This window comes from Chrysochloris asiatica, unplaced genomic scaffold, assembly GCF_000296735.1.
Source record: "Chrysochloris asiatica unplaced genomic scaffold, ChrAsi1.0 scaffold00004, whole genome shotgun sequence".
Taxonomy (NCBI): Eukaryota; Metazoa; Chordata; class Mammalia; order Afrosoricida; family Chrysochloridae; genus Chrysochloris; species Chrysochloris asiatica.
In genome coordinates this window covers 32,417,986-32,431,338 of record NW_006408522.1, presented here as the reverse complement: position 1 = coordinate 32,431,338, position 13,353 = coordinate 32,417,986, and the positions used below count along the sequence as shown (strand labels likewise).

The 13,353-nt window shown below is 42.1% G+C and overlaps 1 protein-coding gene across 1 annotated transcript; it reads right to left on the bottom strand.

The window, feature by feature from the left end:
* Positions 1–12,914, bottom strand: ZSCAN29 (zinc finger and SCAN domain containing 29). Its single transcript, XM_006831722.1, has 5 exons — positions 12,597–12,914; positions 12,022–12,226; positions 8,823–9,527; positions 2,973–3,443; positions 1–860 (listed from the first exon to the last, which is right to left on the bottom strand). Exons 1-5 carry the CDS (start codon positions 12,912–12,914, stop codon positions 1–3), a joined length of 2,559 nt encoding a protein of 852 aa, XP_006831785.1.
* Positions 12,915–13,353: the final 439 nt, after the last annotated feature.

Here is a 13,353-nt window from a genome sequence, read left to right as displayed (position 1 = left end):
CTATGGTGCTGACTGTGACAAAAGCTTTTCTCGTGTATGGATTTCTCGGTGCTTATTAAGGGCAGAGCTTTTACTGAAGCACTTGCCACAATCATGACACCCATAGGGTTTCTCTCCTGTGTGGGTTCTGTGATGTGCACGTAAGTCAGAACTCTTACTGAAACTCTTTCCACAGACAGGACACACATGGGGTCTCTCTCCTGTGTGTATCCTCCTATGTGCACTAAAATGAGAACTGTTATTGAAGCTTTTTCCACACTCTTCACATTGATAGGGCTTTTCTCCTGTGTGAGTTCGCTGGTGAATTATAAGGCTTGAGCTCTGATTGAAACATTTTCCACACTCACCACACTGATAAGGTTTTTCTCCTGTGTGAATTCTCCTATGAGTAATGAAATTTGAACTGTCACGGAAACTTTTCCCACAGTCAAGACATTTGTAAGGTTTCTCTCCAGTGTGGATCCTCCGGTGTCTAATAAGACGTGCACTACGACTGAAACTTTTCCCACAGTCAGCACATTTATAAGGATTTTCCATCTGGTGGGATATCTGCTGCATGAAGTGGGAGTTTGGACCAAAGCTTTTGCTATATTTGAGATATTTATAGGGTCTCTCCCCCAAATAAGGTTTCTGGTGATTTAGGAGTTTCCCTAAGCTCCTCTCTGGGAGTTTTTCCCTTCTCTCCTCTGGGGTCTTTTCCCACTGCCTTCCTGATCGACTTTCACTGGCACTGCCTTTACCCTGATAATGATGCCGAGGAATTTTCCTTTCAGATCTTGCAAGCAATGTCCTGTGCAGTTGTACTTCCTCAGAAATATCCCGATTTAGATTCTTTTCATTCTCAAATCCAGCCTCGAAACCTGATACAAGAATAGAATATTAAAAGTTACTCATTTCCTCAGTGGTATGTAGAAGGGCATAGTAAACCTGGGAAAAGCAAGTATTGCAATTAGAGGATTCAATATAAAAATTAGGGCGCTCTGGATCCCAAATCATTCTCATCTATTAAAATTCCACTTTTTAAAAAAAGAATTCCAATGTTTTATTTGTCTACTTGGTAGCCTTATCACTTGCTTCTCATTTGTATTGCTATTTGTTAAGTACCATCAAATTGGTTCCGACTCAAAGAGACCCTGTATAGGGTTTCTGACAAGTGCTGGTGGATGTGAACTGTCAATCTTTTGACTAACAGTCCAGTGCTTATCTTACAGGGCCACACTGGGACTCCCTCTCATCTACATTGTTGATGTTAAGTACTGTTGAGTCAATTCCAACTCATGGCAACCCTGTATAGGGTGTCAAAGACGCTGTTGGGTTTGAACCACTGATCTTGTGGTTAGTCCAGTGCTATCCTACAGCGTCATACCAGGACTCCTACATGTTGTTGTTGTTAAGTGCCACTGAGTTGATTCCAACCCATAGCGACCCTGTATAGGGTTTCCAAGGAGCAGCTGGTGAGCTTGAACCACCGACCTTGCAGTTCAAACGACTTTGCAGTCTGACGCATTAGACCATAGCGCCATACCAGGACTCCTCCTACATAAGGGCTGATTAATAGCCTCTAGCCCTTCTGGGGGGTTGAGGGGAACTGCTGTAGGATAAGCACTGGACTACAAACTACAAGGTGGGCAGTTCGAGCCCACTACTGCTCTGTGGGAGAAAGACAAAGTTTTCTGTTCCTGCAAAGAGTTACAGTCACTCTGAGTCAAAACCTACTTGACAGCACTAACAACAACAGCCCTTCCAGGATACCCAGATCGTCAGAAAATCCTCAGTAGCGCAGGGAAAACCCACTGAATTTAGGACAAGACAATCACCATATTTATACAGGAAGGCTAATTTCTAATGCTATACTTTTTTGCCTCACCTCAGGCCTATCAGGAGACTATCCAGTTTCTGGTCTTTGCCAGGATCCTAAACTAGAAGGGAATGCCTGGGAGAATTTTTTTGGGGAAACTTCCATGTTTAGAAAGAGCTGTTATGAGTCACTTTACCTTAAATTCCAATCTATAAGAACAGAATAGACTAATAGTGATTTCCAAACAACAAAAGGCCTTCTGAGAGAGAAATATTGTTAGGAAGAGTCTCTTTAAAACAAGTTTCTTTGTCCTTGGAAAAATAATCACTCAGTGTTCCAAAACAACTACCTTAATGCCCAGGTGTTCTACTAAGCAACTTTTTAAAGAAAGGAAGAATATTCTCAGAACCAACTGACAGGTTCCTCTAGGTTTATCCCTATGAGAATTTGCAGTTACTCACATACTTCTGATAAACTCTGGATCCCAAATTTCTTGAATTAAATCTAAGCAAAAGAATGATATGTTCCCTAAAGCAGTATTTCTACCTGGAAACCCAGCACCTTCATTTACTAATGTGGCACAATTCAAAACGAGAAGAAACAGCTGCAGACATCCATTAGTAATGTTTTGGTCAGCAATAAAGAGGAAGACCCTTAACGAGATGGACTGACACAGAGATTGTAGCAATGGGCTCAAACATAGCAACAATCATGAGGATGACTAAGGACCAGGCAGCATTTCCTTCTGTTGCTATGAATGGGAACCAACTTGATGGCACCTTACAACAATAATGTGCTAAATAAGTACTTCACATAGTTCCTCATTTACATCAACCCTACAAGGTAGATAGATCTTAGCAGAGAAGCAAACTTACAAAGGTTAGGTAACTTGATCTAAGTTACTCAGCTGATAAACTAACAGATATCAGATTCACATACACATAACTCCAAAATTAGAATTATTCTCCCTACAATCAAGGAACCCATAGTGAAATACTTTTATATCCCCTCACTGAACTGATTTAATAGAAAAAGTTAGGGAAGAAAGAAAGTGATAGCAAGAAGAATCCGTGAGAGCTGGATATAGACACTAGTCCTCTTAGTCCTCAATGTGACGTTTTTTCCTAAATCCCATTGTCTCTTCTTTGCTATTTACACCTTAAGTAAAACTTACCACTGGGGCTCTGGAATAAGACTGGAGCACGTGTTAGGACAGCCCCTGGGGGTATCTCCATATCCTCTTCATCGCCATCAGAATCTTCTTCTAAGGTCTCTTCTGCCTCTTCAGCTTGCTTCTCAGTTTCGGCCTCATTGGTCCCTTGGATTGGGCAAGAAGCTGTCTCCTCTTCCAGGTCTTTACTCGGCAGGACAGCAACCTGGGTACTCACCAAAGCATCCATCTCCTCAAAGAATGGGCAGGTCTCTGGTGCTTGACCTTTCTTCACTTTCCGATAACTGGTTTGTAGACTTTTAAACTTGGTCCGACACTGCTCAGGTGTCCTAAGGAATCCATATTCCCATAATCGCTCAGCCACTGCTCCATACAGTTGACTGTTACGATGACAGTTTCGGAGCGCTTCATAAAACTGAGTCTCACTAAGAATTGCAAGGTAAGTCTTGGTCTCTTCATAGCCCCAGTGTACACCTGCCACCAGAAGAGAAATTTTAGCACTACTTAACCCAGAGCTTTAGAGTCTCAACTCCTCAGACCTACCATCTGCAACATTAAAAGAGATCTAAGCTAGGACTTACAGATAAAATTGTGTTTCCAAAAGTTATGTACACTCATTGTAGAATGTTTTGCTTTCCTATATCTACAGCAATTTTACAAAGACCTGCATTTCTATATTGAGAGGCTTTCCACTGAAGCCATCAATAAATACACAGATGCAAATGCACACCATCCATTTTTCTATCCTTCCAGTAGTTTAGAGTTCTAATCCTAACAGATAAGAGCTGGTCAGGGAAAAAAAGAACCACAACCCACCACTGTCAGCCTAACTTCTCTTCCCATTCATTTTCTACTTCCTAGGGTTTCAGTTTCCCAAGAAACTGCCTTTCAGAATCACATTGCTGCTTGATCCCTAACATAATCTCAAACAGCAAGCCAAGCAATGGCAAAGGACCTGTAGGGTATGAAAAGGGGAACTTATAGTCATGTCCCTTATCTGCAGGGGTACAAGTCTCTCTAGACTGGACATATGCTTGTGCAGCAGGTCCCCACTCTTAGGCAGTGCTTTTGGGATGAAGTCTCTGCTTCCTAAAGGTACACAAGGTCAAAGGAAAGGAGCTTCAACAGTCTTTCTCCCAAGTGAAAGCCAGCTGGAAGTTAGACTTCTCTTATTATCTTTCTCTCACGGAGAATAAAAGACAATGTGAAAGAACTGGAACACAAAGAAAAGCGCAGTGACAAAGTTTTAAAAAGAACAATGATAACACATCTACTCCTTCCCAATTATCTTGTTACATAGCATTTTTCATTTATGACAACAGTAAAACATCTAACCAACTCTGTTGTGCACTTATGTACACCTGGCAGTAATGAATGCTGAGGCAACAGTGATATGGGCTGTGATGGTTATAGCTGTGTGTCAGCTTGGCTGGGCCACGATTCTCAGTGGCTTGGCAGTTATGTAATGATCAGGTTATCTTCCATTTTCACATAAAACTGATTTTTGCATAAAGACCTGGTCTTTGGAACATAATCATGTCGATAAGTGAAGAAAGGGTGTAAAAACAACCAACATTTATTGAAAGATCCCTGGTTGTTCAGTGGTTAAGCATTAAAGTAGTAACTGAAGGTAAGTTAGCACTTCAAACCCACCAGCCACTCCGTGGGAGAAAGATGTGGCTGTGTGTTTTCATTATGATTACAGCCTTGAAAACCTTATGGGGCATGTCTGTTGGGTTTGGGGCAGGGGTATTTTGAGCACTTTATTATAGATTACTTTCTATGCCCCATGTTTGTAAGTGCCTTATCTACATTTATTTCAGTGATGAAAATGAAAGATGACAAAATACAAGACAGCTAGCACATAACTAAAGTAACATAGTAGATGAAATAAAAAATAGAAGAAACAGATCACTATTCATGTGGAATTACAACTTCAATGTGTTATTAAGTGCTGCAAAGTCAGTTCTAACCCATACTGACCTGTGGTATGGTTTCCAAGGAGTGGCTAATGAGCTTGAACAGCCAACCTTGCAGTTGTAGTTGTAGTCCTATGATTAACCTCCATTTTACAGTTGAGAAAAAACTGTCCAAGGTCACTGAGTTGGTTTGTAGTAATCAAAATTAGAATCAAAACCTCTTGACTCTGGATACAACCCAGATGTCAATGGATAAATGGATAAATAAAGTGTATATCCGTAGGCTGCCCTATTGCCATAGAGTTAATTCAGACTCATAGTGACCCTGTATATTGTTCCCGAGGCTATAAATCTTTACAGGGGCAGAAATCCTCATCTTACTCCCGGGAATGGCTGGTGAATTTGAACTGCCAGCCTTGTGTTTAGCAGTCTAGTGCTTATACAGTATGCCACCAGAGCTCTTTATACAATGCATTATTTGACCATAAAAAGAAATGAAGATACATGCTACAACATTGATGAATCTTGAAAACACTTATGCTAAGTAAAAAAGTTACAAAAGGACACATAGGATATGACTGCATTCACATGCAAAGGCCAGGAGAGGGAAATCTATAGAAATATTAAGTAGATTAGTGATTACTTGGAAACCCTAGAGATGGTTGCTATGGGTTGGAACCAACTCGATGGCACTTAACAACAATGGTTACTCAGGGCTAGGAAAGGGAGTTTCTGAGTGGTACAGTTAACATACTTCACTGCTAATGGAAAGGTTAGAAGTTTGAGTCCACACAGATGCCTTTGAAGAAAAGGCCTGGTGGTCTACCTCCAAAAAGCCAGTCACAGAAAGCCGTGCGGAGCACAGTCCTACCGACACACACGAGCTCATCATTAGTAAAAGTCAATTCAACACCAGCTGATTAAAGTTTGTGGGTAGGGATGCGAGAGAATAGGGAAACAGCCTGGCTAGAACCAAGGGGTTTCTTTTTGAGATGATAAAAATATTCTAAAATTGACTGTTATGATGATTGTACAACTTTGTAAATATACTAAACACCACTGGATTATATGAGGTGGCTTATAAAAGTTTGTGGAAAATGGAATTAAAAGATAATGGATTTTTTCCATGAATATTTTACAGTGTCCTCATATACTTTAAATGGGTGAACTGTATTTATATGAATTATATATATTTTAAAAAGCCGTTTTTTAAAAAACCTACTAAAAGAAGATTAAAATTGAAGCTGCTTAGAATCAATTAGTCCAATGGACTAATGGAACATGTGAACATCAGTCTCCATGACTCTGAGACCAAAACAACTAGAGGGTGCCTGGCTACCATTATCCACTGCTCTGAAAGGAATCACATTAGAAGGTCCCAGATAGAATGGAGAAACCGTGGAACAAAACTCAAAATTATAAAAAAAAGACTAGGTTTACTAGTTAGAAAGAGACTGGAAGAAACTGAGACTATGGTCCTCAGCTACTCTTCAGGTCTGTTACAAAACTTACCATAATAGCCCAATTTTCAGCCAAGTGGTAGATAGGTATATAGGGGGTAACAACAACACTAGTGAGATCTTTTCACCATGGAACCCTTCAAGATCAAAAGGGCAACATTTACTCAAGGACAAAGTTGAGAAGGGTTGGGAAGGAGGGTGGAATGGAAATAGGAACCACAGGGAAGAAGTGGGGTAACTGTAGTTATATATACTGAGGGGACTGCAATCATTGAGATGAAACCAAGTATCATTTGTTGACTGGAAAACTCATGATCTACTCCGTAGACCTTCACTCAATTCACAGTAAAAAGTTTAAAAAAAAAAAAAGCCTCCTGGGTTGAACAAATTACATCAACATTTTTTTTTTTGCTGTTAGGTGCCACTAAGTCAGTCCTACTCATAGCAACCCTGTATAGGGTTTCCAAGGAGTGGTTGGTGGATTTGAACCACTGATCTTGTGGTTAGCAATCCAGTGATTATCCTACAGTGCCACACCAGGGCTCAGTGACACTTTAAAAAGGGTTCCATATGCAGTAATTCAAAGCAAAGTGCTAAATGAGCTTTCTCACCATGGGACTTCTTAACCACTGCCATGCAGTTGATTCCAACTTATAGTGACTCTACAGGGTTTCCGACACTGTAGAACTTTACAGGAGCAGAAAACTTCATCTGTCTCCTGTGGAGAGGCCGGTAAGTTTGAACTGCTGATCTTATAGTTAACAGTCCAGTGCTTATCTTACAGCATAACCAGGGCTCCTTCTTGTGACATCAAGTAGGTTCTGACCCAGAGTGACCCTGTATAGTGTTTCCTAAGAGTGGCTGGTAAGCTTGAACCGCCAATGCTGCGGTTCAAACTGACTTTGCAGTCTAGTGCATTAACCCACAATGCCACACCAGGACTCCAAACTGCTGTTAAACGCCCATGTTTATTGTAAATAGCCAAAACTTCTATTTCTCAAAGTTGGCCATGGAACCCTTTTTGTGTGAAAAGTCTTGAAGATCTAGTGCTGCTTAGAACACAATTTGAGTAATCCTGCATGATATTATTTAAGCAAAAATGAACACGTCATTTGGAGAAATAAGAGAATAAAGCAGGAAGTTTATATAAGGCCTTCAATAAATGCCAACTCTCCTTAAAAATGTGGCACTGTGGGCTAACGCATCAGACTGCCAAGTCATATGAACTGCAAGGTCAGTGGTTCAGGCTCACCAGCTGTTCCTTGGAAACCCTATACAGAGTCACTATGGGTTAGAATTGACTCGACAGCACTTAACAACTCCTCATTTATTGACTATCTCATTACCTGACATTTTGCTTTATGACCACAGTACAAAATTCTTGTGCATTAATGAAGGGGTGGGCATGGCAAAATGGCTGTAGTGTCCCCTCCCTCAAGGAGGGTTTCCAGGCAGCTAGAAACTGCCCTGCACCCTATGCTACTTCCTGCTAGGGCCATCCCTGCAGGGCTGGCCTCCTGTGTGTCCAGAGCCTCCAGGGGGACACGCAGGAGCAAGCAGCTGGCACCAAACAGCTGGCACCTGCTCTGGATTCCCAGCCCCTATGCAGTCTGAGGCACTGCAGCTGAAAACTGCTATGGGGAAGGAAGGGAGATAAGAAAGAGGCATTTGAGAGGGTGTGTGGAAGAAATGTGTGCAAGGTTCATGGCATCCCCAAATGAACCAAACTGCGCTGAAGTCCCCACTCTCACAGACAGCCCAAGCTTTGATGACTCGCCAAGCCCAGAGGACACAGCAGGTTCTGGGATCTTGAACGCAGGGCTTGCAGGGTGGGAATGGAGCCCTGAAGGTAATTCTGAGAGGGATGCTCTGACCCGCACAGGAGGAAGGTGAAGTGGTTAAGCTGTGGGCCTCGAGTCACACAGCTCAGATTTTCCAGCTTTGTCTCCTTGAAGCTTCCTTCTCTTGAGAGGAGTAATCCATACCTGGACTCGTCACAGTGATGAGCACATCAGTAAATCTGTTACTATTTCTATGATCATATTTTCTAAATAAATAAAAAAATCAGACAAATGATGGTCTGAAAACAGGAAAAATAAATTTCTCCATTTTCACATAACACCCTGGTCTTTGGAAGCTAACCCTGTCAGTGAGGAGTGGGTGTATAGTGACAAGTTTTTCTCAATGAGCCTGCAATCATTTCGTAATCTAAAAAAAAATTTTAAGAAAGGAACAACATTCCTTTTCAGGGCTCTCTTAAATTTTGTGAGGGTATTTCTTTCAAAAATCTCTTATGTATTCCCTTCCTTCTATTGTGTTTCCCCATAAAGGAGAATGTAATACACAGAACTTAGAAGTACCTTTTTGTTCCCTATTTAAGTTGCAAAGCTGGCAGGTGATATTAAGTCTCCTAAATCTACATCCAGTCTCATCCCTTAAGTCTAGTCCCCAAACCAAGAAGAAAAGCCTCTTACCACTTGGGTTTCGGAATAGGACTGGTGCAGATGAATTATCAGAGTCTTGGGGGGTGGCCTCTGGGGCCATCTCATCGCTGTCAGACTTCTCAGCAATGGCCTCTTCTGTTTCCCCATCAGGTTGCCTGTCCTCTTGTCCTGGCTCCTCAGTCTCAGCATCACTGCCCACCAGACCAGAGCAAGAGGCTGCCTCTTCCAGGCCACTACTGGGCAGAGCAATGACCTGGGCACTCATGAGAGCTTCCATCTCTTCAAAAAAGGGGCAGGTCTCAGGTGGGTGGCCACTCTTGACTTTCCGATAGGTCTTCTGGAGACCTTTGAACTTGGTCCGACATTGTTCCAGGGTCCGGAAGAAACCATACTCCCGGAGCCGCTCAGCCACTGCCCCATACACTTGGCTATTTCTATGACAATTTCGGAGAGCCTCATAAAACTCAGTCTGACTAAGAATTGCAAGGAGGGTTCTGGTCTCTTCATAGCCCCAGTGAATACCTGCCACCTTCTCATCCTCAAAGCCCCAGTGATCCTGTTCTACCCAGCTGCTTCTCTCTCTTCTGGATGGTAACAGATCAGCAGGTATTCGTCTGTCTCCAGTGTGACTGCCTCTTGGGAGTCCCCTCTCCGTGGAGCCCAGCAGATCTGGGATCTGTGGGTCTCCTTGCTCCAGCCTGGAGACCACACCACCAGATTTAGGAAATGGAAATCCTGCTTGCAAGGGAGCAAACAAAGGATATAATAGTTGAACTGATTATTTTTTAAAAATCTCTTGAGTTTAGTCCGCTTTTAAGTATCCAAAGGATTATTAGGAAAGTGTTTAGGGAAATGTTTTCAGAAAGTTCAATGGGTTGAGGAAAGAGGAGGAAGATACTGGAAACTGCAAAATATGAGAAAGATTTTATTTTCCAGAGCAGGGTGATGAGAGGAAAAGGTTCTGTTGTGTGCTCAGAACAAATAATCCTATTCTAAGTTGCTCCATAACTTTCCTGACCACTGTAAGTAGAAACTGCTGGAAACAGCTATTTCCTATCTCCCATAGTTCTTCACTTGGGGCTAGAAATTCATCTCAGTGATTTTAATACAGGGAGGGGTGTCTGCCTTCATTGCATCCGGTTTCTTGACATTCAGTCAATTACCAAGTTCTAAAGGGGTTTCCCTTAGTTGTTCCTCCTTATTGCAATCACACAAATCCAAACTACTTAGCTCCTCAAACCTAGATAACTGCAGGAGTCATTGCTGTTATATACCTTACTCTAGGCTCTTACTTTCCTCAGTTCACATGCTATCCTGCTGCCAGAAAAGTGTACAGGCATACCTCAGAGACAGTGCAGGTTTGGTTCTAGACAACTCCAATAAAGCCAATGTTGGAATAAAGTGAGTCACAATGGATTTTCTGGTTTCCCAATGCACATAAAAGTTTTGTTTATACTCTACATGGTCTATTAAGTGCGCAACAGCATAATGAAATATTGTGAAAATTACCAAAATGTGACCAAAGTAAATATGTTGTTGTTGTTATGTGTCGTGGAGTCGGTTCCGACTCATAGCGACCCTGCATAGGGTTTCCAAGGCTGTTAATGTTTACTGGAGCAGAAAGCCTCATCTTTCTCCCGCGGAGCAGCTGGTAGTTTCGAACTGCTGACCTTGCAGTTCACAGCTCAATTCGTAACCACTATGCTACCAGAGCTCCTTAAAGTAAAATAACCTGTTGGAAAAACAGCACAAATAGACTTGCTTGACGCAGGGTTGCCACATACCTTCAGTTTGTAAAAAATGCAATATCTGCAAAGCACAATACAGCAAAGTGCAATAAAACAAAGCATTCATATATTGTCACCACATCATTATCACTTCTCGCTCAAAACCTTCAATAAATAACTCTATAAACCTTACCATACCCAATCTATCCCCGCTGCCTTCCACTGGTACTTTTAAAGACTTTCACGCCTCCCATTTACTCTACATTCATATCAGACTGTTCTCTGCAGAACACAGCTAACTTTTTTACTACTTTGTGCTTTTTCTTTAGCTCTTTGTCTCCTATCCAAATTTCATTCATCCTTCATGAAGTTATATTTATCAATGTCTCTGAGACCCTATACCAACCCTCCCTGTTCTCTCACTGTCAAACCCCTATTGCACTCACACAATTGAGCCACAAATCGTTGTCTGGTATTGCTCCAATATGAGGGGACTTCAAAAAGTTTGTGGGAAAATGCAATTAAAATAGAATTTTCCCATAAACTATCTGAAGGTCCCTCACACAGTTCAGTTCGTCATATAGGCTATTGTGTTCACAATCACACTATAAGCTCAAGTACCCTGCAAGATGGTGAACACAGCAGGTGTTCAAAAACCACCCACTGAAACAATTCTGCAAGTCTATGTGTGTGTTTCAGGGATTTGATCTGGATGACTAAATAAAGTTACCATTTCGAAACTGGCTCAGAAGGCTAAAATCTTGGATGATAAGATCAGAATTCAAAACAAGCTCCACAAGTGAAAGAAATATGATCAAAGGGGGGGGGGAACCTTACAAAATCGAGTTCAATAGAGTTCAAGAAGAAAAACAAGTTCTACTTATCAACTTCAAGAAAAAGCAAGGAGGCACAAAGGCAATAGGAAAAGCTGTAAAAGTCCTGGAAATTGACAGGTAAATAAAAATGATCAAGTAATAATAAATCAGATTACATTGAAAGAAAATGAAGCAAAATTATGAAATAAAAGCTCCTACTTTGCTCTCTACCTATCAGGTCTCACTGGATTAATATATATATATATAATTTCATTTTCCACAATTAACATTTAAAGAGCATCAATAAAAACTTAAGTCTGAAGAATAGAGTTTCTGGGCAAAAGCTTTAAAAATAATTTCATTCAGAGAAGGATGATGTGCCATATCAAGTATAGGAAAGCACTTTTATCCAAAAAATGTATCTATTATTATCATTACCAAGAGGAAACAAAGTAAGTTCAAGTTCTGATAAAAAGTACGATGCCATCCTCTAGTGCACCTATCAAAAGTGTAAATATAAAAATACTTACTGTAGGCAGGAGAGCTAAACTACTTGTCTTCCGGAGGGTCCCAACAACTGCACATTGTTTTCTCCTAATTTCTGAAATCCCTTTCCAACTCACTATTCCCAACCCTAGTTCCCATTTTAGAATGACACCTGTCTACCCACATGAATCTACTCCTCACCGCTCCTTTGAAAAGGTCTGAGCTTCTCCTTTGGGTTCATCTGCTCCTGTGGTCCCAGGTCAGGGCTTCTTGCCCTCTCTTTCTTGGGTACACCCCTGGGCTGGGGTTCCACTGACTCCTGCCGAACACTTAAAAACTCTCGTGATGATTTCAGGGGTGTCATCTTCTCCAAGCGCACTTCCTGCCCCTTCACAGAGACTGTGACCTAGAAACAACCCCCATTAATTGTCACTGCAAAGTCATAATGGGGGGCACTCCCAGAGGAGATTAATTAATACCCCAAAAGAGCTCTTCCTTCTGGAATACGTTTGAAGTTGTAGTGGTCGGGGTTTTAACAAACAAGTAATTCCATTACTCTTAGTTTGGAGCAGCTGAAACTACAGAAGGAAGTGATCAAAACTGTAAACCCAACTACAGGCTAAAAACAATTCCCCTTTCTTGCTGGTTGAGAAGTTAAGAATAATGCATTATGCCAGAATTATAAAGATACACTGTGCTTCTCTTTAAACCTTAATCTGGGCCTTCACCCTTGCCCCTTTCCAACTGCACATTTCTGAGCTCCCCACCTTTCTCACCGAACTTGCAGGTCTTCCAGGCTCTCTTCCTAAATCTTCCACCAGAGCCACTGCCTCCTCTCCACTTTCTGGACATTGTTCCTGTATCCAATTCTGGATCTCCCCAGGTAAGACGGTTAGGAACTGTTCTAGCACCAACAACTCTACAATTTGCTCCTTGGTGTGCACCTCCGGTCTTAGCCACCGGCAGCAAAGTTCCCAGAGTTGACTGAAAGCCTCCCGGGGCCCAGCCACCTCCTGGTAATGGAATCTCCGGAAGCGCTGTCGGAAGGTCTCAGAGCTAGGGCCATCCCCTCTGAGACTGGGTTTGGCCATCATTCACAGCAGAAAGCAGCTTCCTTCTGCTTAAGGGGCTGGGTTCCAGGACTTACACATAGCTTCCCATGTCCTTGGAGATGAGTGTATCTGTAAGAAGAGTGTCTTCCTAGGGCAGAGAGAGATGGCACTATCAGAAGGAATATACTCATATGTCAAAAGTCTTGCCAGGGCTGGTCTGGCTTCCCAGATGCTCCAAATAGCCATCTGAGGTAGCACCATCTTCAGGGCAGCAAACCAAGACTGAGCATGAAGGAGAGCCCTTTTGAAAGCTGCATTTCTGGGCGACTTTCAGGGCAAACCCCGGGAAGCAACAGAAAAGAGAAAGTATTGTGTCTGCTCCTCTCCCACATCCCCAAATCCTACCCCAAGGAGCGCCCCTGACCAATGCTACAAAGTGAGTTGAAACCATATGGGTGACCTGCAGTTCAAGAGGACCTAA